General features: G+C 40.7%; 2 protein-coding genes across 2 annotated transcripts in view; one reads left to right on the top strand and one right to left on the bottom strand.

Moving 5' to 3' along the window:
* CG33158 (uncharacterized protein) overlaps positions 1 to 26611 on the top strand; it is a 76964-nt gene that overhangs the window by 43464 nt on the left and 6889 nt on the right. The window contains exon 4 of the mRNA NM_176337.2: positions 22377 to 22561. Within this exon, the coding sequence (NP_788515.1) occupies positions 22377 to 22561 (185 nt within the window). The remainder of the gene's footprint in view (positions 1 to 22376; positions 22562 to 26611) is intronic.
* Positions 7326 to 20590, bottom strand: aos (argos). The gene is made up of 4 exons (NM_079383.3): positions 19621 to 20590; positions 8761 to 9314; positions 8520 to 8691; positions 7326 to 8451 (listed from the first exon to the last, which is right to left on the bottom strand). Exons 1-4 carry the CDS (start codon positions 20014 to 20016, stop codon positions 8239 to 8241), a joined length of 1335 nt encoding a protein of 444 aa, NP_524107.2. The 5' UTR covers positions 20017 to 20590; the 3' UTR covers positions 7326 to 8238.

Genomic DNA, 26611 nt, shown 5'->3' on the forward strand with positions numbered 1-26611 from the left:
TAATAATGAAGATTAATCGGTTATCTGTGGATTATTTCTAAACGACTTAGTGTGGTATTTAAAAGGGAATTGATTTAACGGTGATTCGATCAAAGGCTGATTTTTGAATAGATAATTATTTAAATATTAGTAGGGGAAAACAATAGGCATTTATCTTAGCAATTTGGCACATTGTTTAATTCTTAATATTGATATATTAATGAAATATTAGTTTTGATTACTTAACACATTTGGTTTTCTTTGGTCTATGCTAACGTACGATATCAATTTGTTAATTGGGCTAACTATATTTACTGACTTTAAAACGGGCTTAATAACTGAATAACTTTTAAGCTTTAAAAACCCTTTTTTCTGCATAAATACATATTCCGCCAGTTCAAGCACCCTATTTAAATCGCATTTCAAAGTTAATTTACCCTAAAATGCAGATCCTATCGCAGTAATTCCAGCATGTTGCAATTGTCGTCGAAAGAAAACAGATCTGGCATTCACCATCTGACTTATCTGCCATCTCTACCATGAAATCCAACCATCAAGAGACCACACAGCTTCACAGAAAAACAAAGGATTGACAACATGCCATGGGTCTTAATGATTTTTATGAGTTCATTAAAAATGTATTTTGAAAATTATTATATTTATGAGGGAAGCGCCAGAGCGGGCGCAATTGTTATTGCGCATTTGCATTAAATTATTGAAACATTTTCGCGCTTTCGCAGGCTGACATTGTTTTTCTTTTTGCTTTGTTTGTGTTGCAAGCGGCTTTATTAAGTGCAATTGCAAGGCAACGTCACCTGAATGCACTCGACACAACTTTATGCACTGAGAACATTAATTGGAGATCATTATTTTAAAAATAATAATATTCTTGAGTGCTTAGTTGTAGTGTGAGATATTATTCTATGATATTATTTGAGCATGTTCAAGAATGTTGGCTTTATAGAGACTTCAGCTTGGGGAAGTACGAGTTGTTGGGTTTCAACTTTAATTAAAACGTGTTAGAATAATAGTAATTTATTAATTTAATAGAATTTATTATCTATTGTAATTAATTTTTTTGAAGAATTAAGTTGACCACAGTATATACTTATATATTAGCATGCCTTAACTTCTGGCCTGTGTTTCCTCCATACCCGGGTCATGGTTTTTTCTCACTGTGTAGACCTTTCCTCACATGCCAGTCAGTCAGTCAGCGATGGTATGACAGACCTCGGCAGCAACAACAGAAACAACGAGCCACCGCAACACCCGCAAGTTGGAAGCGTTGGCAACTTTGGCAGCCGTTAAAACTGCTGATGATGTCTGCGGCTTTGTTGCCATATCCACACCTACTGGGAAGAAGGGGGTCGAAAAGGGGCTTCTGGGCCGGCTGCTGCTGCCAACGCGTATTCATCATCATTTCTGTCATCCAGCCATGGGATGGGATCACATGGGATGGTATGGTATGGCCATGGTGATGGAGATGGTGATGGTGATGGTGATGGGGAAAAACCTTTGCTCGCATGATGCGCTTGAATTTTCTCTTGCACCTAAATTATATTTTTCCTTTTTCCAACGGTGCTCTTTCTATTTTTCTTCTTCTCTGCCAGCCGCCGCTGTCAATGGATATTTTTTCCATTAATTTGATTTTCCTCGAGTGATTTTTTCCCACTCGTTCTTAAATTTGCCTTTTGAAAAGGAAAGTAAACGTCAAACTTGCATATATATCTTCTTCATTTTTTTTTTTAAGTTTTTAAGTTGGCCTATAAACTAGCTGAAGCTGATGTTAAGTTACATACAACATATTACAAAACAATATTTCATTTGCAAGTTGACTAGTTTATATAACTGATTTAAATTTCAGTTTATTTTCTCCGACCCTATTTTTCCGGTAAGTTAAGACTTTGGAACCATTTTGGTTGATTATATTGCTTAAACTTTATCTAAAATGGAAAGTTTCTTTTTAATTACAAAAAAGCTTATTGGCTTATCTCCCAGTGGTTTTTTGGCAAACATTTTCGCAACCACTCATTTTGTTTATTTAATTAGAAGAGTAGAAGAGCTAGTGGGTGAAGATACCTCGGGGTTCGTATCATTAATTACTCAGCAGGCCACTTGGACACGATCGTCGGGTAGTCAAGTAGTTGGCCAAGTGGCTTCGCTTGGCCAAAAACTGCAGCTCAGCGGGATTCTGGCACTCGGACTCGCATTTTGGTCGCGCATGGGGGACTTTCTTTCCGAAATTGCCAATTGAGCGGAATCAAGGCAAATACTTCAAGACACTCCGCATCTCATTTGAATCTGCCTTTTGCGGCTTTCCCATGGATCGTTTGTCTTTTTTTTTTTTGGCCACCTTTTTTCCGAGCTTTTTCGGCAAGGGTTTGGTGCGATGGCCGGCGGCGGGGGGAAGAAAAACAATCAACGCGCCTTGGCAACGAATTCGCATGACCAAAAGAGAAATAGTTGAAAAAAGGTAAATAAAAGTTGGGAGAAAAAGAGGTATTTTAATCTAGCTTTCGACTGGAAGATACCTTTTTATTGTCATCAACTGATTCGATCCGATAGAAATGGTCTAAACCCATTACTGTTATACAATTAGCATTAAGAACATTTAAACTACGAACACGTTTTAACTACCAGAAACCGAGTCATAATTTCTGAATGCTTTAAATACCAAAAAAGGAATAAAATACGTACTTAATTCTATTAACTCTATAAAGCTGCCCTTGGTTACAAAAGACAACTAAACCGATAAACACTTTTTGCACTTGCTGGGTATTTCTGGCCAAAGTTTATTTGCCTTTTGTTGAGCTCACTTTGTGTACTGTTGGCCAAGTAAATACTTAAATATAGCACACACTTAAATCGCTGTTGATATTGTGTAGCGAAAGTGAAATTTAGTTTGCCTTTGCCTACCTGGAAGTGCAAAAAAAAAAAGCCAAAAAGCACGAGCGGCCTGAAGATAAAACCCAAACTTAATACCTAAATACGAGATTCGCTTACGGAAGTTCCAAATTTGAAGAGATTTCTTTCAGTTTTTACCAACGATTTTGCGATAATTTTTTTTTTTTGTGGCTTGCAATTCTCGGAGCTGTTTGCTTAGTCTAATGAAAGTTAATTACAACATCAAAGCGTTGTCGCTGCCACTGATCTCCGGTGATCTTGGGTTCACCTCCTCCTCCTCCGGATCCACCTCCTCTACGCCGGCGCACAAAATTCCGATTAGGTGCGGCCTAAAAGGCGGAGGAGAAAAGGCAAAAAAAAAAAAAAAAATTGTGCGATACCAGCCAGAGTCTAAGTAGAGAAAGTACATGTAAAAGTATCTGAAAGATGCGAATCTGCTGCCGCTTTTAAGGCAGTGGGGTCAAAATCGCTGCCCACTTTTACCACTCGCTTTTGGGCCAAAAAGGCGCGCTGCTGACCCCGCCCACACACGGGTTTGGTTGTAAATATTACAACATGACTGCCTAGTTTTTTTCTTTTTTTTTTTTGTTTCCTTCTTCTTTTGAGTTAGAGATGTTAACTCGAGAGCTGCTCGTCATTTGCATACTTAACACCTTTCGGGAAAATGCGCCAAGATGCACGGAGTTGAGGCACTTGAGTCATCTTGGCTTTTGTGCAATTAGAAAATCATCATCAAGCTACAGTCGTGTGTTACTTTCAATTTCAATGCATGTGGCTTCGCCTTTACCCATTGTAATGCATGATTTGTATCTTGGATCTCTGTATCTTACGGCTTTCGTTTTGCGGCCGCACCTCACCTGCAACGCCAGCATCGCTAGCATCGCCTGCACTTCCATCTCCACATCTTCAAAACCATTTCCATTTCCATCTCCATTTGAATCGGCGATGACTTGGCACTGCACTTTGGCTATTACAATTATTGTTATTGTTACTGTTATTGCTTTATTGTTGCAGTTTATTGCATTGTCTGGATTCGCCATTAGGAAACGCTATTTTTGTTTTGTCTTGTTGTTTTATTTAACTTTTTGCATATCACAGATTTTCCTCGCGTGGCTGCCAAAAAATAAATCGATAAACTTTCACCCTGCTCCCATTAAAATGCCATTAAGATCTGTGGAAATTTGTCCAGCCGAAAAATCCACAGCGAACGGATATCAATAAGCAATTGTATCGCTAATTGCATTGATTAATGTCTTATCGCATTTGAATTATCTCACAGCGCCAAAGCAAGCAGAAATAGAAATGAAAAACTGAAATCCACAAATTTCACTTTCTAAGCAACAGGTGAAATCTTCACCTGAGTGCTTCCTGTATGGGTGAAGTAAGAAATAAAAAAAAAACAAAAAAAACGGTGAAATAGCCGCAAAGAAGTACCCAATGCGGTAAATGTATATATTAAGAATAATTATATTTGAGTGAGCTCATCGCTACTGTTTTTCCACTCATTTCTCGTTTCTCTCAGGCCAAATTGATAAGAGCCAGAATCCCCAGCCTAATGTTGATCAATTAAATTCATTGAGCTGCATAAGCACCTTCCACCAACAACTCATAATTATGCAAATGTTGGCCATTTAAAGGGCCAACTCTTACCAACTCCCCCCTTTTTTCCCCCATCCTCTGCCATTTGGGGGGCGCCTTCCTCTTGGGCGAGATTGCATGTCGGTTCGGGCCAACAAATCGCGTCTAATTAGTGACCCGCAAATGAAGAAATTTTTCGGACACGAAAGAAATTTAGTAACGCACTGGGAAAATTTAGATAGCAATCTAGTTTTTTTTTATGTGTTATATCATTTTACATATCACTTGCAGTTTCTTTTTCGTTAAACTTTTAAATGCACCATGAAAGCTAAAACAAGGGATAAAAACTATAGTTATATATTTGTAAACTTATTTTGTCTATCTATAAGAAAATCCAGACTTTCAAAATGTTACTTAAAATAAACCAAGTTAACGATCTTTTTTTCCCAGTGCCTAAATAAGTTTTTCCTTCAAGACATGCAACTTTGTTTTCGGACTCTTGATATTTGTGGACAGTTCTTGGTATTATTTTTTTGTCTTGCGCCCAATTTGTTGTTGTTCATTTTAATGATGCGAAAGAAAGTTACGAGCAGTGAAAGAGAAGAAGCAGAAGCAGTGTGCTGGCATTTTCTAATGATGCATATAAATCTGGGATCCAATAACTTAAAAACCCTGCAACCAATAACCAACTCCCTACGTCGCTTTTGCCATGCAAATTTAAGCCATCGGCTGTCCGGCCAATAATCAAAGCCAATCAATCAATATATGGCCGGGAATCCGAGCTCCGGGGCTTAGTATCCCAACGATTTTTAAGGGGGCGGGCGAGTTGAAGATACTCGGTCAACGATGATGATGGCTCATTAATATGGAAAATGCAGACACCTTAGCAGCTCTTTGCCTCCTTCGCTGCTGAAAGGTGAGTGGAAATAATTAGTTATCGACGCCACCTGTGCAACAGTAGCAAAGTCAGTCAACTCGACCCGCTGCGTTTTGATGGGTGATGAAACTTTCGCCAAAATAATCATTACTCAGGAATTTCGTTGATCGATGATTTGGGGAATCGCTACTTGAGTACTGTAGAGATTCACTTGGCTACTATTGTTGTATGTGAAAAGTATATTTACTTAATGTTATTTAAGACTAAAAAATAAACCAAATGATTTAGGTTATTTGAGAACATTCACTAGCTCGTTTACTTTCTATTGGCCATGTTTCAACTTTTACTGGGCCAAAATGAATCGGATTCTGGGGACAAGAATCTCATGGTGAAGTGAAAATTGCCGACCTTAGATCGAGATTGAGGACAATGTGGGGAGGAATGGGCGACAATGAATTATTTCTACGGCTAACTGTTGGCAATTTCGGTGTCTGTGCCTGTTCGTTCAGTTGGCTAAAAGTGAGTGAATTTCATAGTCAGCCTAATGAAAAAATGTTCAACCAAGCTCCTTAAACTCTAATTAAAGTTTTTAAGTGTCTGTAAGTGAGTTCGTTCGGTGGGTTGTTGGGTCTTGTTAAGGGGCTAATGCTATAAACTGTCTACCAACTGTGCCCATTCTGTCCGTTTTCATGTGGCTATATGGGCCTGCAACTGTGGCGGCTTCTTACCAATACCCTATCCAATCCCCCCGGGGGCACTTTTCAAAAAGATCTTTGGCTAATTAGTTGGCACAGTAAACGATTTCGAGGATCTTAGTATGCTTAATAAACAAATCCGCTTTATGCATTCGCCGCAATCTCATAGAGATGATGGCATATTTCTCCCATGCTCCGACTTCTTCCGGTAATGGTCATAAAAAAAAAAGTACTCATCTTTTTGTGAGCGTTTTTTATGGTTTGGCTTGGCTTTTCGCACTGTATATTTTTACACCTTCTTCTTTCGGTGGCAAACATATTTGCTTTTTTCTAAGCAAAACATAATTCTTGATAATTTTTTGTGTTGCCTTGTTTTTATGGATGGTCGGGTTGGTAATTGAATTTGTGGCCAAGGCAACATCCGATGCTCCAACTCTGCAGCATTTTGAGGTATTTATTTAATTATATGACGGGTCTTGACTTCTTCTTTTTCTGGCGCCGCCATTTCCATCTGCTTTCTAATCAACATTGGTCCAATGATTTGCATTTTCAGCTGCTTAAGCTTTTGGCTTTGGCTTTTGGCTTCTACGGTTGCATTTGCCTTAGTTTTAATTGTTTTTGCTTGAGCAGAGTTTAGAGAAAGAGAGGAAACCGAAGCACTTCTGCGGTTGAATAATTTTGATGGATGCATAAGGAGGCAAACGGCATGTGGCAATTTGGTCAAGAATTAAGCCAGCAAGTCCCGAGTTCTGTAATTGTCTGTTATTAGCATGAAATGTAATTTGATGGCGTTATAATTGGTTTCATTCGCTTTTCTGATTGACGTAATGTCTGAGGATTTTCCATTGCTGGTTTTTAACCACCTTTAATGGAACTTCTTTTTTTGAGAATACTTAATTAGTGCACTACAGCTATCTGCAGTTGCATATAGACCTATATATCTATTTATTAATATTGTAATGAACAACAATGGGTTTTCTAGCGGGTTTAAGATCTTTAATTTTAATGTTAATAATCAATTTTTGGTTTCTAAATCCTAGTTATTCCAAAGTTGTTTACGTTTGTTACTTTACATTACGTTTAATACATAATTTGTCGTTTTGCCAAGTCATAAGCCTAGAAGTAGGCAATATTCTTGAGCAGCACAAGCATCCCCAAAAGTATGTGTACAAAACAACACACCAAATAAACAGGCATTATTAAAGCCCTCTTAGAGGGTTTATCTAGTTGAATGTTGGTTCAAAATAAATAGTTGCAAATGACATAAATAATAAAGACCTTCACAGACATTTGTTCATAAATTAATGTTTATTTTTGACTTTTTACAAAGTGTTTAAACCGAAACATCGCCAAATTTCGTTGCTCGTTTTAAGATAAACAAAATCTTGTTCCTTAAATCGATGTACATATGCATAATTTAGTGGGAAGAGGAGGAGTCATGGTGGTTACTATACGTTTAGTTAAAAGCCTTTGCGCAATTTCTAAATTAATTTCTAATTTACTTGCTCAAATTCCGGAGAAGTGGCTGTGAAGGCGTCACAAAAATTGCACTAAAATAGCTGCCAGAGTTGCCACAGTTTCAAACTGCCTTCGCTATGAATTATTCAATGATACATCCTTACGTTAACTAAGTGCACCCCATCTGAACATTTGGCACATCCTGCTCTTTGACGTTTGCTGCGTTGCTCCGCGTAATTTCCGTTTAAATTATAACCGAAACTGTTTTCGTTAAACATATATTAAAGATATATACAATTTATGCGGGTTAGTTTACGAGTATAGTTTGTTGCTATATTACATAGTGGAGTGCCCTCCTTCGTTGCAGGTTTTGCTCTTGTTTTCATAAATATTCATTACAAATTATTTGTATAACAAACTGCGCACATATCGATGCTTAAAACTAATTAAATATTTATATCATACGTTTTATGACCAAAATTTGGTAGCAAAAGAAACACGCTCTCTCTCTCTCTCTCTTTTTCTGAAAAACTTCAAAATGATCTGTGTGGAAGTGCATTTTAAGTTCCTAGCTGGTATCTGTTCGTTTTTCCCTTCTCATTAGTTCATTAGTTGGTAACTTGGCGAGACTCAATTGGCTCAGTCGATATCTATATAGTAGCTGTTGCTCCTCCGCTCAACTCTATCTTCCTTTACAAAGTGTATTCTATATATATTATGTGTGGAATGATCCCCTGGGCGATGCACTCAATCGTTGGCCATGCAGTAACCGGAATATGTCTGTATGTTGTCCTCCAGAAAACTCTCGCCGGCTATCACGCCGGATTGCGTGTGATGACTGGGACAGCGGTGTCCTTTGGGGCACTGGCACAACGAGTTAATGTTGACCTCGTCCAGGAACTCCTGGCGCTTTCGCACCGTGAACAATTTGCACGGTTGCTTTCGCTGACAGCGAAGACGCTGTATAAACGAAAAAAATGTACATTATAACCATGCATTTTAAAAGAGATATTCCATGTAAAACCCACCGTCAGGGGAGAGCAGGCAAACAGATATCTGTAGCCTGGACTGCCATTGCCAATGGGTTCCCTCTTGGTCAAGTATGTCACCGAATTCCGGGGACACCGACAATGGACTATCTGCTCCGTCACATTCAACTCGGCTGCTGTTGTCAAAGTCCAAGTGTAGTCACGGAAGTGTCTGTAAGAAAAGAAAAATATTTCAATTAGAAACCTGTACTTTAAACGTTGGTATCATATTCAAACTTACGTGCAAACTGGCAACTTATGCACCGGCTGGCACATTTTGTAATGCCTAGTCTTATCGGCAATGGTGTGGCCATCTTCAACGCCCAAACTGCTGGGACAGCCGCCAATGAATGTGGTTGCAGGCTCTTTGGATCCTCGGTGCCCGGAATGCCTCATGTGCGCCGATCCCCTGGGAAACTCATTGTCCTGCACCTCCGCATAGGGCAGGGCGTCATTATAGTCCGGCGACTGGTCCAGATGATCCAAATCATCCTCGTAGACGGCGCCCAGTTTCTGCATCAGCTTCTTCATATGCAGACTTTCGAATTTCTTATCCTGAAATTCACCCAACAGCATTCGCTTGTGCTGCATCATCTTCTCCCTTTCGTAGTAGTTCCTGTACTTCAGGGAATCCACCGATCCCGAGGAATGACTGTGATGATGGATGATCACATTGTTGGGCATGCGATTCGATTCAGGACAACGACATTGTCGCTCGATCCATGGGGTTTCGTATAGATCGATCTTGGAACAAACTGCATTCGGTGCACAGACGGGCAAATCCTCCTCAGAGTCCTTTAAAAGATAATTATGGAAATCGGTTAGAAACATGTACTTTAACTGGTAAGGAAACCTTAGTTTGTAATTAAGCAAGAATATATTATATATAAGGAATATCAATTTCCTTAAAGCGTAGCTAAAACACTTGAAAAATCAATGAAATTTAATATGTTTAGGATTTGATTTTAGACCTAAAAAGCCTTTTATTATCCTCTTGATGCTTCGCTTGATTATTTGCCAAATTACCATATGATAAACAAACCGTAAAGGCAATTTCCAGAGACTGGATTACTTAGAACCCTTCGATAATAGAGGATTGTGTCAACACAATGATGGCAACTTGATTAACATAACTGAGACGACTAAAGTAGGTCCAAACTGGAGGATATCGTTGGTGTCGTGTTTGCTTGTTTGTTTGTTTGTTTGTTTGTTTGCTCCCCAACAAATACATTTCATTAATTGAATTCCCCAATACTCGTTCAGAGAGTGGGAGTCCCAAAAAGTTGGGCTACGTTGTTGCGTTCGCCCAAGTTGGGATCCAATAAAAACTTATGCATTGTGTTGTGTCCTGGTCGTAACATAAAAACCAACAACTAGCAACCGATGGGTGCTTTTCGAGGATGCCACTCCAGAGCCTGATACGTTCTATCATTCGATTTTATTGTTAGTGATGCTTGACAGTAAGAACAGCGACAACAACAGGTTTCCAATGAAATTATCGAAAGCAATCAATTTTTTAAGTGGAACTGTCGCGCACCTTGTGTTTTTTTTTTCTTCTGTTCATTTTTTGTTATCCCTTTTTGTCGAGGGTTTTCGCCTTTTGTTTGGTTTCAATTTCATTTCCCTCGCTCCACTATCTCTTTCCACTTTTTTCTTGATTTTTATTCAAATTATTTTTGGGTTTCTTCGGCTTGCACCTGCTGCTACCTGAGCTCTTTAGGGTCATTCCTTGAGGTCCTTCCTTTAGTTTTTTGTTTTTTCGGGAGAGCGCATACCGGAAGTCCGGAAGTGATTTAGTGCAACTGACGGAGGAAGTAAATAAGTAAGTGCACACGCACACTCAGACTCGCACTTACACACTTAAACTGCAGCGTATTCAAAAAGGGATTAGCCGTGGACGAAGCGGAAGTGAGTCCCCGGAACAGGTTGCCTGACCTTTTACCTTTTTGCTCAATTGAACCGTAGTTCTCTATGACAATTCCCTACTGTTTCTCCGTCTCGCTCTGCTCCGGATGTCGTCTGCCTGCCTTCCTTATACACTTTATTAGTTGTATTTACTTCCTGATTTTTTTTTATAATGCTGCTTCCGGAACTTCCTTTTTTCTTCACTCGCTCCCCCATTTCCCACGCATTTTTGACCCAGTTTCAAATGCAGCACCTGCCGAAGTCCTTAACCCTTTCGACGGGCGACGCGTTTGTCCTGCACTCTGATTATTCATATTTCAAGCAGAAGCTTCGGGCATTGCTGAGATTCTTTTTCGATTCCGAGAGGGGGGGCCAGAGCTATGAGGCCATTGTTAATCCACCCCTGACAGGATATGCCAGAAGTGGAGTTCCAAGGGGGATCCGTTGAGTAAGCAGCGTGAGAAATTCTTTGAAATTCGAGCATGTTTATTGAGATTTCTTTCCCCCCATTCAGTGAATTTTTTCTCTCTGTTTTTTGTTTTTGTCTTCATGTGTTGTTGTGTCGGGAAATGGCACTTCAAAGACATCACCGTTATTCGTATAAATTTTTACATATTGATAAGCAAATCACAGGGCAGGGGCAGCATATCAAAGCAGACATGCTTCATCGGCATTCCAATGCCATCAGATCATCTCTGAGCATCTCACAATAGGTGCACGCAAAGAAATATGTTATGCTGTTTTAGGTTTAAATTGGATTTTAAAGCACCTGGCATTGGTACAAATTTGAGTAGGTCTTCATTCTTTAAGTGATAACGAAGATATTTCCATAAATATTTATAGATTATCAATACTTCTGTTGCCAATTAAATACCAAATATTCTAAGGCACCTTTTGACAGTCCTACATTTATAATAAACCTTTTTCCTGGAATTTGATTAATTTCGAATCGCCTCTAAATAGTTCCAAATAACATGAGGCTACTCTTTTTTTTTTTTGTGCACGAGTAGAAGGAACTTGTAAACAAGACGAAAGTTTCTGTGCTGGCGAAGAAGCTGGAAGAGTAGTAAAAGTTTTGCCAAGCCAACACAAAAAGCGAGGGAAAAAGCAAACACAAGAAAGGCGGCGAGAAGAGGGAGAGAAGGCAACCGGATTTCCGGTTTAGCAGCTCCCCAAAGAAGGTGATGTGGCGGGGAGTTGGGTGGACTTGGAGGGGGGGGGTCCAAGCTGCTGCCACACTTTATAATTTGCTCGATCTCCATCAGCAGCACGCGTGTACCGCTCCCCAAGCAGTCAAACAATTAGCCTCATGTGTCAAAGTGCAGTGCCAACGGAAGTTGAGAACGCGCCAAAGACAATGAAAGAGTTTTTCCTCTTTGCCCTGCAAACCTCCCCCCCCCCCCCAAGCTGGCACCATTTCCCAAACCAACAGCTTTTTTTTTCCACCAGCAGCTGGACGCATGCAACGTGATGCGGCAAGCATTGACAAACTTTTGTGACTTTTGATTTCAATGAAAGCCGCCTGCAAAAAAAGGGAACCCTTCTCCCATTCCATCTCTTTAATTGAATCAAATTAACCCCGCACACAACCTCCACCTCCAAAAGGGGGAGTGAATGGCTCGATGGGTAGGGGCTGGGCTGGCAGGGGGGATTCCCCACAATGGAATTCTTGGAGCTACTTCTAGCGTCATTGCTGTCATGCCTCATGTGGCTGCCTGAATGCCGGGAATGCCATTCCACGCAGCGGAAGTGAGGTGTCTTCAGTTGCACGAGGCAGTGGTGCCAATTTGGAGGGTCTTAAAGGGACTTAAATCGTTTCAGGAACAATCTGTGTAGAAGGTTCGTCTCAACTATTTATATTGCCATAAATTGTGTTTTAAGAGCTCAAGAATTTGATGGAACTTTAAAGGTAAAAGTAATGTTATAGTTATATAAGTCTATGATATTTCCTCTATTAATGTGATTGAGGAGCTTGATGAATCCATATTTGATTCACCTGTGTACAGAAATGCCTGCATTCACAAGAACCTGACTATGACTTTGGCAAAATAGGGCCAAGTATCGAGAGCACCTGCTCTCGGCATTGTATTGCGCATTCTCGCCCCATCTGGTGTGCTATCAATAACAGCCTAACTAAAGGACAATCAATGACATAAATTTCCACACAACAAACGGAAGATGTCTGGGCTCTGTTTTCCCGGTGCAGCGGCAACAGTTGGTTGAGTTTTTTCCCCCGCCGCCCCGTAATTCATTCGTGGGTTTTTTGGTTCCCATGAGGGCGTTGACGCACACACGACGATCAACGTCCGGGCCGGAGATTTTCCGATTTTTCCGATTTTCCAACCGTTAGACGAGACGGATGGATGGCAGCAGCCTGCCGCCTGCCACAAGTGTGTTTCCATCAGGTAGTCTCCGCTATATCCTATCCCCTGGTACCCTCTGTTATCTTTTGTCTGTGCGTTAATGATTTTTCTATACATTTCCTTTTCCACATTGTTTTTTTTCTACTTCCCCCGCCCCCTTACCCGTACTCCTACTCCTACTCGATTTTGGGTTATTCTTTTCTCTCGGTTTTATTTTTTTTTTTTTTTTTTGGGCTAGGGAATTATGCAATCTGGCGTCGTCATGTGGCCGAAGTAAGCGGAAGTATGCCGGCTCAGCATCGGTTTCCATTCCAGTTTCTGGTCAAGATATATATATATATATACTGCCTAAGTCAGTGTGTTTACACGAAAATTCAATTAAAATTGCTAGAAACGGAAGTGGAAGATGGGGCCGAAGAAGCGGAAGTAACACGGAAGTTGTTAGGTCACTATCTGTCTTCCGATTCCAAGTCTGCGTCCGAGTTCGAGTCCCAGAGAATTCCAGTGAAAACTCTCAGGCCAGCGCGAGCTCTTAGAGAGATTCATCCCAAGCCGGAAGTAGAAAAGATTTGTGTACTGCCGGCTCTTCAAAAAAAAAAAAAAAGCGATGAATTTATATATATACATATATATAATAATACTTTGCTTTGCATAGGCAAGTCCAGGAATTGCCCGGGGCACGCAGACTGACCGTGCCACTTTTGCCTGCCTGTTTTTCTCTCGTTTTTTTTTCTGGACTGCCTTAACGGAAGCATGCCCCAACCGCAAACAAGCAGGGAAAAAACATTTTCATTCATAAAACAGTAGAAATTCCAAAAGGAAGCGGGCAAAAGCCAACAGACAACAGCAGAAAAATTATAAGAATGTTAACCAAAGCGGCAGTTAAAGAATTGTAGATACTCTTACAGTTAAGTGCAAACCATTAATAATTTGGAAATTCGTAGAAAAAGTCTATTGCCCAAGTATTCATATTTTTTATAACCATTTTATTTTACAAAAAATAATATATTTATATTTTAAGAGCATAGTTCTATGTAATGATAAGCATGTTCTAACAATATAAGGAAAGTATAGTTGATATAAAATAACTCCTTAGTAATTCTGAATAATATTTGTGTGCCTTCCTGCTAAAGCTCATTGCAAAATCGTAGTACTCCCCGTTGTTTGTCAAGGATTGTTCAGGGTATAGCTGGGAAACTGGTTTCTCTGCGCGGCAGCCAATTGCAGCTGAAGCAGCAACAAACAACATCAGCAACTTCCCCTTTTTGTTGCTGCTTGATTTTTGCGTAGCTTGTTGATCGTCACAATTAATGAACGTCTACGCACACGGACATCCATCCACTAACCACATCCACATCCTCATCCACATTCACATCCCCATGCCCAATACCCAACTCCATATACCCAATACCCGACCACAATCAGTCTCAGCTGCTGATGTTGCTGCTTTTGCTGGCGCTGCTGCTGTTGCTGTTGCTGCCACAACGGAACGGAAAAAAGTAATTCATTCATTCATTCATTCAGCAACAACGTGGCATAGTTGTTTGTGGCTTTTTTTTTGCTGCGGCTTTCTGGCCATTGTAATTGTTGCCTTGGCCAAAAAGAAATAAGACAACCGCAAAATGTTGCCGACTATATGGCGGGCTATAAACATGTTGCTGCTGCTGCAGTTTGCTGTTGTTGCTACTTCAGATGTTGCTGCTGCAACTTGGTTGCCGTTGTGCTGTTGGCTCCTTTTACGCGCTTGCCGCCAAATAAATAAATCTTGACTACAATGCCGATGGCTCGTTGATGTTGCTGCGGCAATTTTTATGAATGAATGAATGGGCCAGCTAGCTAAATGAAAAGTTGCCCGGCTTTTAGTGTAAACTGGCTTTGGCTGTTCGCATTTCTGTACACATACATAAATTTTTACTTGCAAAAAAAGCGCGCAAAATGTCACCAAAACGCTTGAAATTTTTTTTTTGTTTTTTTTTTTGTCTGATAATTATGAGCAACTCGCAGTGCCACGCCCCATTGCCTCCCACCCTGCCGCTGCCCGATGTGTAAATACACCCAATACCCATTTTATCCAATTTGTTGTTTACTCGCCGTCTGCGCGCGTTTTTATGAATGAAATACAGCAACAAAGAAGGAGAGGAGCATTCGCCGCTGCTGGCCTTTGCTTATTTATAGTTAATTTATTTTTTTTTGTTGCCCCGCCATCGTTTTAGTTTTTTTTTCGCTCTGCTTCTTGTTTTGATATTATTGTAAACAAATTGCGCCTTTGGGCACGTAATTAGCACACTTACACGATCGGAAAAGCCGGCAGTTAGCCACCGGGGAACTGGGAAATTGGAACGTGTCCATCAATAACTGTAACAAGGTCTCTTTCTCTATCTGTTTTCTTGGCCAACAAAAGCGGAAGTGTTCCAAGCCACATTTCCGCCTGGCCAGCGATAGAAAAGTGGCACAAAGCTTAGACACTCAAACAATAGGGGCAGCAAAATGAGAGATCTTATAAATCAACAATATCATGGGATTATACGTATATCAATGGATATCTGGAGGAGATAGAAATATTTATTTTGGCCTTATAGCTGAAAGATCTCATAAATTAGCCATATCACGAGATTATACGTAATGCTTTGGATATCTGGAGCAGATACAAAAATTTGTTTTGACCTCATGCCTGACAAATAAATAATTGCGATTTTAGTTAGTATTTTCATGGAAAGTCCAATGGCCTTCGCCTACTTTTCTTTTTCAGGTGGTTTTGAAAATTCGAACAGAATGTTACAGAATATAGTTTTGAAGCTAAATAGTAGAGTATCTTAAGCTTCGCCTGTGACTTAGATTGCTCTTTTTTTTTTTGTTAACTCTTATGAGAAAATATATTTATATATATACATATATAGTATCTATAAAAGTTGACTTGGCGCGCGCGCCAGCAACAAAGTATATATGGTAGAAGAGGAAGAAGTCGAGGGAAAAAAGTGGGCAAACTAGTTTTTTGGTATCCGAGCATCCGTTGGCTCAGGTTGTTGTAGTTGTAGTTGGGGGGGCATTTTTCTCAATGGAGCTCTCGGAGATCGTAGACTTGGGCATTTTTTAGGTGAATAATTGCGGTATGCTGTTGGTTGGTTGCCTGCTGCTTGTTTTTTATGCAAATATTTTTTATATACGCGCCTATCTGCGTCTGCGGCATCCAGACACACTTAACCGATATATATCCATTGTTGCTTTTGATTTTGCCTCTGCTGTTGTCATCGCTGTCTACTCTCTTTCAATATTTGTTTGTCTTATTTATGATTATTATTATTTTTTTTTGCCTTCGAATCGCATTGAATAATTTCTATATTTAGCATAACAAAAATTCCATGGCAGAGAAAAAAGCATAGATTGAATTTGTGAAAACATGATATGCGAAATCGAGGGAAGCGCGCGATTCGATTCGTTATGGGATTAAAGTGTTGGGCTTGGATTGTTCCGATGAAATTCATTTTAGAAGGGGGTTCGTTTGTTAATGGAATTATTTCTTTTAAACATGTTTAAAGATACCTCACACAGAATCTTCATAAGGGAATTTATTCTTACAAGTTTGAAGCATTACATTCATGAATTCTCACAACCGTCATAAATTTAGTCATCAGCCAATTAAGAAACATAGATATGATCTATTATTTCTACAGAAGGAAACCGATACTACAGCAGGTCAGTGATTGATCAATTAGAAGGTTTCGTGGAAGTTCCCCAACAATCGTTGAAATTTCATTAAATTAACGATAGTTCCCAGCGTAAAATTTCATTCACAAGAATATCTCATCACAAAAAAAAACAGAAAAGTTCACTAGAAATCGGATGCTCACGTCCATTGATGATTTCTGTGAATAAACTCATGAACATAAATTTACCAAAATCAGATCAACAATTCAAAAAAACTTGTTTGAAGAAGGTTGAATTCAAAATTGTCATATCGTGTCAAACATATCGGATACATTGATTAGCATAAAAATCCCATAAATAACCATTAGAGGTGTGGTCGAAATCAAAAATTTCTTAGATTTATATAACCATGTATTTTCATAAATATTTATTGCGTTTTTCGGCACTAAGCAAACGCACAATTGGCCACTTTTGTTTCTATGTTTGGATTGTAGCCTATAAAGCATTTTCACACCTGACTGCAGCAACCAGAACTTGGCTTGGTCAAATAGCCAGAATGGCCGGAATATACATATGTATGCTTGGTTTGTTTAAACATTTCTCAGTCAATTGGAATTTGTGGCAGACTCTTTTGATATTCCATTTTCAATCCCCTTCCCATTTGGATGTTTTCCCAACTCTTTGGCTTTTGGCCATGCCACGCGCACACACATCGACTTGTTTAGGCCAAATATGCGTGGCTGATCTGTTTGTATATGGCCAACAAATTGCCCGATCTCTGTTGATGTTGCTGTAGTTGCTGTTCTTGTTGTTATTGTTGTTGGCTTTATCCATTCATACATTTGGACGGTCTGTCGCTTTGGCATTCATTCATTCATAGATTGACTTGCCCAGCCAAGCGAGAAGTTGAAGTCGCTGACGTAGCATTTGCTGGCTGCTCTGCTCATCCAGCGTTTACGTTTTCATTCATTCACACACACGTGTACAGTGAGAGAAAATATGAACGAATGCGATCATTGGATATTTTAGTATATGCAAATGTTATGTGTTTGATGGGATTATATTCCAAGATTCAGTATTATGTTTATATATGTCTATTTATGGGACCCCTAGTTGTTTATCGATTTAAAGTATTGAATACACTAAAGAACTTTGCTCAGTGTAGCCACTCACACATGCACCACCGCATCGCGCCCCTGACTCCCCTCCATTTCACCCATTATACCACACCATACCAAACCGTACCACCGTCATTATGACCATCATCATCGACTTCTCGTAGTCGTCGTGGTCGTATTTCATTCATGAATTTTCTTTCATTCAGGTCTTCCCCGTCTACCCGTCTCCCTCCCTCCCCCCGCTGTTGCCGTCTCCTTCTATCCCCGTCTCAGTCGTGGCTGTTGAAAACGTTTTTAAATACCGGAACTGAATGTTTAGCGCTTTTAAGCATGGGAACTTTTTGTTTTCTTCTATAAACTTTCATCTCCCTCGCTCCCAGCCTCCTTCCTCCCTCCGTCTCTTTCGTTCCCCTGCGCCTGTCTCTTTCCATTTGGCTATTTGCCTCTCTTTCCGGCTGCTCATTCACAGCCTTTTGTGGATCTATTCCGTTGTGTTCTATTCTCCAATAAGGCGTTTTTATTGCAAGTTTCCAAACAACAGGAATTCTCTGCTCAATTTTTTGTTTGTCTATTTAAGGTGTTGTGTTGTGATGCTGCTTTGTTATGCTTTTTTTTATATGTATATGCGTTCCAAAATTTATTGCATGCATTCGGATTACAAAAATTATGAACCAAGTCGAACCATAACGCCTTGGCTTGAAAGAAGGTTAAAATGGTATTATCTACTTGGGTGAGAAGTTTAAGGATACGCTTGGGCTTTTTATAAAGTTACAAATTATACCATGATTATGTTTTGATGATTATTACTTGTTACACATGTACTGATAGAAAGTTAAGAATTTCCTTGCATTGGTAATTTCTCGCCGATTATTACACACTTAGTTAGTGATCCTTTGCAAGGGTATTTCTAAGTCGAACCTTTTTGCTGCCATGCCCCTTTGGCTGACTTGGTTATGCTGTCAATATTTTGCTTTTGATTACTATTGGGTTGATACTTCACGCCTCGGCCTCGTAGAAACATCAAGCAAGAATTCGATTTTCAGGGCGTGTTCTGTCGTATGACATTTGACATAATAGATATACGATACATGATATATGACCGATCCAAGCCCCTCTCTTTCTCAATGGACACTTGATTTATGGCCAGATCGGGAGTGAGAACAATGGAACCGCGGTGACCTATGATCTGAATTCGCATTGTAGCGGATTTAAGGGGAAAGATAACGGCAAGAACTTTTTGGTGTACCGTCGGCTTAGTCATGAATAGCCAGCATTGAACTCTTGACCCGCCCGGCTAATTGGTTTTGGTATCGCTCATATCGTTCGGTTGTATGGCAATTGCGACTTTAATTGATCAAATGCGACAGATCAGTTGATGTGTTGAGCTCTCCGACTGCAAACAACTTTCATTTTTCATCTAGAGCGAGTGTGGCCGCTGCAATTAAATGTGCCATATGCGTATGGTGATATATGAATAGTGGTTTTGTGGGTGTCAAGTGTAATGGCCATAGGGCGGCTGCTAAATATAGACAGAGTTTTCTGAACAAAAGCAAAAAAATATGTAAAAATAACGAACTAAAACTCGGACCCAGCCCAAAAAAGTTGCATTGCAAAACCTGCTGTGCAGAGAAAGAAATCGTAGGTTGACTTGCGCGATGACATTTAAGATATATCTATGCTATAATACATTTGACTGATTAATTGATTAAGCTACAAATCCGAAGATAAGAGACTGTTTTGAGAGTTCTTTGATAAATTGGTATGGCAGACCGTTAGCCGATCTGCTTTTCCCTAATTTGACTGAAATTATCTAATCGATCAATATTGTTTTCTGTGTAGATGCTGCTGTTGCCGTTGATACCGCTGGCGTGGGCATTTTACAAATGGCAACCAGTTGAACAGGTGTCTGCTGACGTTGTTGCCTGCATTATGCAACCTGCCATTGCCAGTTGTTGGTTTCATTGGTACCTTGTGTTTTATTTTATGCTTTTTTACTTAGCCCCACCGATCAATGCAAACATGCAATTAGCCAGGCTAATCAAATGAATTTAGTACTTGCTAGCTACTCACCCCCACTTGGTAGAGGATGCGCACATCCCGATCGCCGTGCTTGCCGCCGATGATGCTGCGATGCTGCTGTTGTTTCTGCAACATTTGTCGCGCATGTCGCCGCGACTCGGCGAGATCCTTCTCCGCAGCCGCTGTGGAGGAAATGCTCACAACGGTCAGTTGCTCGGTGGCGGGCTTCACTGTACTGCTCGCCACTCCAGTTGCTGCCGCTGCTCCTGAAATATCTTTGGCATCGTAGACGACGGTGTACTGCAGACTCTTGTGCTTGTCCGCTGTGGATGTGGTCGGCGTAATCTCGAACACCTCGAGCGGCAGTCGCGTGCCGCCGACAGCAACGGCAGCGGCGGTCAGCAGCAACAGCAGCATGCACGGCAGCAACATCAATGTCGTAGGCATGATTTATGACTCTGACTCTGGCTGGGATCTCTGGATGTTCGAGAATCTGGATCTGGATCTTGTATTTGGATCTTGGGATCTTTCCGAATCTCCGTGCGTGTTGTTTTCTTGCGGTTTGTAATTGACACTCAATGAATTTTGTAATTGAATTCGAATCAAATCCAATCGAATCGAATCGAATCGAGTCGAATCAGTGTTCTCGCTCTATCTCACTCGCTCGCCCAGAACCCATGGCTTACATGCACACACACACTGGCAGAAACGAACTCTACAAATCAGGTTTCAAATCGAACGATCGATTGATTTGTGGCGAATGTCACTCGAAATTATTGGATATTTCATTCACTGCAATCGGTCGGTGGTCGGTAGTTTCTGTTTGCTATTTAGTAACTTAACACCCGCGACGTCGCTGTCTCCGGTGGCCTTTCGTCTCGTCTCGTTTTCGTCTTTTCTTTCGCTCCTGGAACGTATACCCAATGGTACCGATGCTATATTATATCGTATCGTATCGCCTCGGTTACTCTGCCCTCGCTCTATCGTTGTTCGCTCGACCAACTCACTTTTCGAACTGATCAAACAGAAAATCCAAAAACGAACAGCGCGCGGCGAACGAGAGCCGTTGAAGCCGGCAGAGAAGTGCGCTGCTCGCGTCGCTGCCGGTATGTGCGTGTCTGTGCACTGAGAGAAAATGCTCGATTAAACAGAGAAATTAATAGTAATATAAAAAAAAAAAAAATTTGTTTATTATTCTCAATTCAATAAAATGTAATTATTTATTATATTGGTTGTATAAGAATTTTTATAAAGTAGTATAAATTTTCAATCAAATAAATATGTACATCTAACAAAAAATGTTATTATCTTATAACAAAGAGGTAAAATCATAAGTAGTACGAAATCTTTAAAAGAGAAAGTGTGTTACGCAAAAAGTATTCAAAGCAGTCTTTTGAACCCACTGTTGTCTTTTCACATATTTGGTCAACCGAATTTGTTCCCAGTGCATGAGCGGCAGCGTCCGAACGTGAGAGAACACGAAAGAGAGTGGGCTGGATATGAATGAATGAACATGTTGTTGCTGCCTTTTTCCGCTGGTGGTTGCAGCATCCATTGCTGCTGCGCCTGTGTGCGTGCGCGCATCTGTGAGATGCATCTGTGACTAAGCGCGGCTGTATTGGTGAGAGCGAGCGGATGGCAAGGTGTCTCTGGCTCGCGTGCTTGGCTTAAAGCAAAAGCAAAAGCAACAACGAAATAAAATACAACAAAATAACAAAAAATTAAAAGGGGACTTCGCAGCCAAGCGGCTCTTGCCGCTTCCGTTGCATCCTTTCGGCCGTTTTTGCTGCCGCCGTGTTGTTTTTGTCATTTTTACTACGGCACCGGAAACTAATTCCTGCCTTAGCCACAACGACCTGGACTTGGGCCGCCGCCTCCTCCTGGCCTTCATCGTTCAACCTTCTCCTTTTGCCATGGTTTCATGTTTGGGCCTTATTCTTGTAGCGCATGCCAAAAAAAGAACAACTGGAGAAGAATCCAGAAAAGAGTTTAACACAAAAGGAAGATCGAGCTTAAAGTCGATGCTTTAAATGCCCTTCGAAACAAAGCTTTAGTGGCGAACTGGCTTATAAAATCGGCTAATAAACCGCTAATTACCTTGGTAATTACAGATCATAAAGTTTAAATGGATTTGGGTCTATCAATAAACTTTTATAGTAATACATGCTTGAGAGTTGCAAGAAAATGTAATGTTTATTTAACACCAATTTTTATACTACAATACATTTATAATGTAAAAGTAATGTAACAATGTTAAAAAAAAAGTTTCGTATTTTTGGCGTGCCTTTGATAACTTGATTGTCAATTTGTGAGGTTTTCAAAAAAGTCTGTTTCGTTAGTCTTTTTTTTTTTGTTTGGGTTGTTCCTTTGTGATTATTCCTTTCAATATTCTTCTAAAAAAAATATGAATGCCCCAAGATAGTGTATATGGAGAGTACGAGAGAGACCTGGAAACGATCTTCATCTCCATCTTCAGCTTGGAAGTTCAAGCGAAAAACGCGCGAGGTTCGGCAGAAAGCCCGCCAATTTTATGGGCCAAACCCGATAAGATTTCATTTGTTTACGAGTTACCTTGAGACGCGCCAGAAACAACAACAATAGCCAAAACAACAACAATACAAGAACACAAGAAAGAGCTGGCGATATAGGAGCATTAAGCAGAACCGACAACTCCAACTGAAAGGCGGCCATTGTTAGTTGGAGGTGGTTTCCCTTTTCCCTGTTCCATTTAACCTTTTCCAATTCGATTTCTAGCTAACGACCAACAGCTGATCAAAGAACGTATCTCTTTTTTCTATCATTCGCAGGTAAAATGTACGCGGTAATTGGCCGGCGGCACGGCAAAATCCTCTCCGGCGATTTGACCCAGGGCAGCGGCAACTTCGCGGTCACCTGTCTGCTGCCGGTGATCGAGTCGTTCAATTTCGCCCAGGAGATGCGAAAGCAGACATCTGGCCTGGCCTGTCCACAGCTCATGTTCAGCCACTGGGAGGTGAGTACATACTGTACAGTAGAGCCTGGACGCTATCGATTATTCCCTTTAAGCTAATGTTTTGGGCCTTTTTAGTGATGTATACTTATAGAGGCAGTACTTCAAATGGTATTTAGATGATTGTACTTAAATCGGGCAACATGACTCCATCTGTTAATGAGTAATTAAAAAATTACACTTTGATGCGTAACTCGGATAGTTTTGAACCTAGTTACATTTGCTAAGCACAGTTAGTCAGTTGGAAAACATTTAAATATTAACATAAAGTCATCAGATATCATAAAAAAGGAGTCAAATATTTACATTCCAACAGTTAATCAACAGATAATCATTTGGTCAATGATGTTGTTGCTTGTTGTAAACTAACGTTAGATCTTAGAATTCTGTTTCTGTTATGGAATCCTGACTGTAACTGCCAGCTGTTGCTGCTCTAAGGCACTGATGGGGCACAAGTGCAGCGATTGTGTTCGACCATATGCCATGTGCGTGCCCACCCCGAACTCCCCCTATTCCTGACCCCCATCCCAACCTCTCGACCCGGCTCCCTTTTCCCGAAACTTTCGCTGCCTGTCTGTGGTCAATAAAAATCTCAGCTTACGCTGCTTTAAGCCTTCTGTTACCTTCTGCTGAAGTCTTATAAGCTAAACCACAGTCAGCAGCAGTAGCGACATGGCAACAGCAGCAGCAGCAACATCAGCAGCAGCAACATGGCAACAGCAACAGTTGGACTGAAAGATATATGGTCCATTTGAAGCTGCAGCTGTGTGCCATTCGAGGTAACCCAAAGCCCCAAACCCAAACCCCTCTCTCTTCTCCAGTCTCCCCCTTTCTCCATCGCATTCTGACCTTGTCGTGGGCCACAATTAACACTTAACTTGATGGTTATTCCCTTCTGTCTTGCGCTTTTGCCAAGATCAGCGGATGGGCCAAGCTTAGTCAAAATGTTGTTCAGCCCACAGGAGTTTCGAATAAGTTTTGAATAAGTTTTTTTCACACAAACCCCCCATATTTATTCACTTTTCATCGAACCTAGTTAATTTGTAGCATTGAAATATTCTTAAGAAATATCTATGAACTCATAACTTTGTTTCATATTAATAATGCAACATGTTTTGCCGCCTGAACCACACATATTTTCAAAGTGCGTGCACTTCGTATTAGTATTGGTTTTTCTATCAGTGTGTTTGTGCTGGTGTTGGTCACATCGCCCAACCAATCGATAACAACAAGTTTTTGTATAATGACTTCCGGCGATTTTCTATTTCTCAGCTCAAGTTTTCAAGTTTTGCCGGCGACGGAGATGTTGTTTGCCGTTGCTTCGTATAATTTCTTACGCATTTCCAACGGCAGACAGCAGGAAAAGTGGAAAAGGGGCGTGACAATGGGAGGGGAAGCTTGGATTGCACAGAAAAAATACATACTGATTTTTTCAATACTTCTATAATTATAACCTTTTTTTAATTGAATCTATATATATTGCATACTGCACTTTTTTCAAAAGAAGTGCAACTCTTAACTGTGTTGAAGTGAAAAAGTATCTTATAGATATTTTATTCGATGGCATTATTCTGCTCGAAGTGAAAACAATTAGGCTTACCTTTCGTCCGAGCAATTAAAACGGTCGCTTTCAGCGCTTTGTTCACGCCCACATCTCTTGGACAGTGGCACGCCGCGGTCCCTGCACCCAAACCCTCCCTTTTTTAAAGTATTTTTTGTTGTTGTTGTGGTTAACCCTACCTGCCAGGTGAGTGGGCCGGGCTCTATGCCGTGGGCGCAGTTGTCACGTGCCCATAATAACAACGAAGGCGTCAACTTCACTGGAGTGGCCAACTTCTGGTTGGGGCCAAATGGGGTAAAAAAAAAAGGGTCCAGAAGTGGGCGGGGGAGAGTCGTCGTGTTCCCAAAAAGCCATTTCCATTTCTTGCCGCATCATGGCCCACAATAAGTTCGTTAAGCATGTGCATCGTCGGATCAGCAGATCTGCAGACGCAAGAAATCATCTCTCGAGATGACCTTTTAACGTGGAATCCGGAATCTGGAAGCTGCAGGCTGCGAGCCACCTGAAACAGAAACCGAAGCAACGAAAACTAATTTTCAGTTTTCATATATCATAATTTTTTTTTCTGTTATTGCCGTTGCTCTTTCACTTCACGTAGCAGCATTAAGACAACAGTCAGGAGCTGAAGTTTCAAGCCAACAGTGCGTTTCATTTGAATGTTTTTGGTAAGCAGAGCTTAATAAAAATATGTTACGCTTAGAAGCTACAATATTTTCATTTAATATTCACAACAAAATCCAAAGAAGCTCGACACAGTGGCTACATTTAATAGGTTTTATTATTACTTAGTGATTTATGTTTAATAACAGTGATATTTTTAAAAATATTTTTAATTTAAAATATCTTAGAATTATAACATTTTCTAAACTGCGGTTTCATTGCTTAATATTGCTTTGATTTTATTTCATTTTAAACAGCTAGTTCAAAAAAAATGTTTTATTTGAACTATCTATTGAACTATCTATCTATCTGCCTTACAGCAATGTGTCGCACTGTTTAAGCGAGAAATATCTCCTCGTCGGGTGGCTACTGTCTTGCGCGCTTTTGTTATTATTTAATTTCGTGCTTCCTTTTGTTTTGCCCCAACTCCTCCCGCTGGCTGCATCACTTCTCATCTCTTCTGGCCACTTGATGAACCCAAAGATTGTTATTATGATTACGTGTGTGTGTGTGTGCCGGAGACGGGGCAGAAAGAGGGTCAAGACCTGCAGCCTACCGAAATAAGAAAAAAAGGAAAAATAATAATAAAATAACATAACAACTTTGGCTACTGGTCTTACTTTCAGGCCGCTCTGCATCGGGTTTTCCTCTGCCGCGGAGTGTTGCATATGATTTGGTTCTGGTTGTTGCTTTTATTGTTGTGGTTGTTGTTGTTGTTGTTCCTGCTGGTTGTCGCGCTTTGCATGCAAGACCTCAGTTGTGGAGCTCTGAAACTACTTGAAAAGCATAACAGCCACGGCCACAACAAACTGTGAGCAAAGAACCAAGACAAATAACAAATAATCTGATAACTCGTTTTGTATACCTGCCACAGTCTGCCCCCTCCCCCCGTCAAAGGGAAAGTCTGCAGTGGAGACAGTGTGGCAGGCAGGGGGGGGAAGAAGAGGTAGGAGGCGGGGCAGGGCCAGGGGTGGGGAGTTTGGGGCTGAAGTTGGAGGCGGGGGTCGTAGGGAGTTCGCACGGAGGCGGGGGAGAGCATGGCAGTGCCCTAAAGTCTGCCTGGTGCGAATAAGCACACACATACAAATACACTGGCCAACAAAATGTAACAGTTATGAATTTATAAGCTCAATTAATTGTAATAAGCTATCGTCTAATTAAAAAGTGTCAATTAAAAAAAAACCAAAGATCGAAATCAGAATATAAATTCAACTCCTTATATTTTTTTTATTAAAATCGTACAAAAACTGGCTTTAAAATTGCTTTATGAAATCATTTTCGTTATTTTTTTCGTACTGTAGGGATATATATCCATGCCAGGGCAAGTGTTTATCCAAGTGGCCAAAGGATTGTTGTTGCTCTCTTCTAAAGTGGAACGTGGTTTGCATTGTCCGCTCGCTGGCTGTCAAAATGACGCTCATCGAAGTCCGCCGTCCGTTGTCCATTCGCTGGACTTTTACCAAAGCGGGGACCCCAAGTCTTTCGAATCAACTCGACTCGAATCGAGTTATATTCTGTGGGCCCGGTCTCTTTCACAGTCTTTCAGCCAGTTTCTGGCGCGCGATAATAATCTCAACTTGGTTTTGGTCGCGGACGGACAAATGGACAAGCGGACCGATGGACGGTCAGCGTATTTCGGTAGCTGCCGCGTAAATTACCTGCATACAAACCGCGCGCGGTCGGGACAGGTAAACACATTCACTCATACACCTAAGCACACCGCTCATAAGAACACGTGTGTGCAAAGAGAGCTGAAGATACTGAGAGATATACGTTACCTTACCATATAATATGGTACTACACCAAGTGTGTGTGTGTGCGTGTGTGTGTGT

Source organism: Drosophila melanogaster, chromosome 3L (genome assembly GCF_000001215.4).
Source record: "Drosophila melanogaster chromosome 3L".
Classification (NCBI taxonomy): domain Eukaryota; kingdom Metazoa; phylum Arthropoda; class Insecta; order Diptera; family Drosophilidae; genus Drosophila; species Drosophila melanogaster.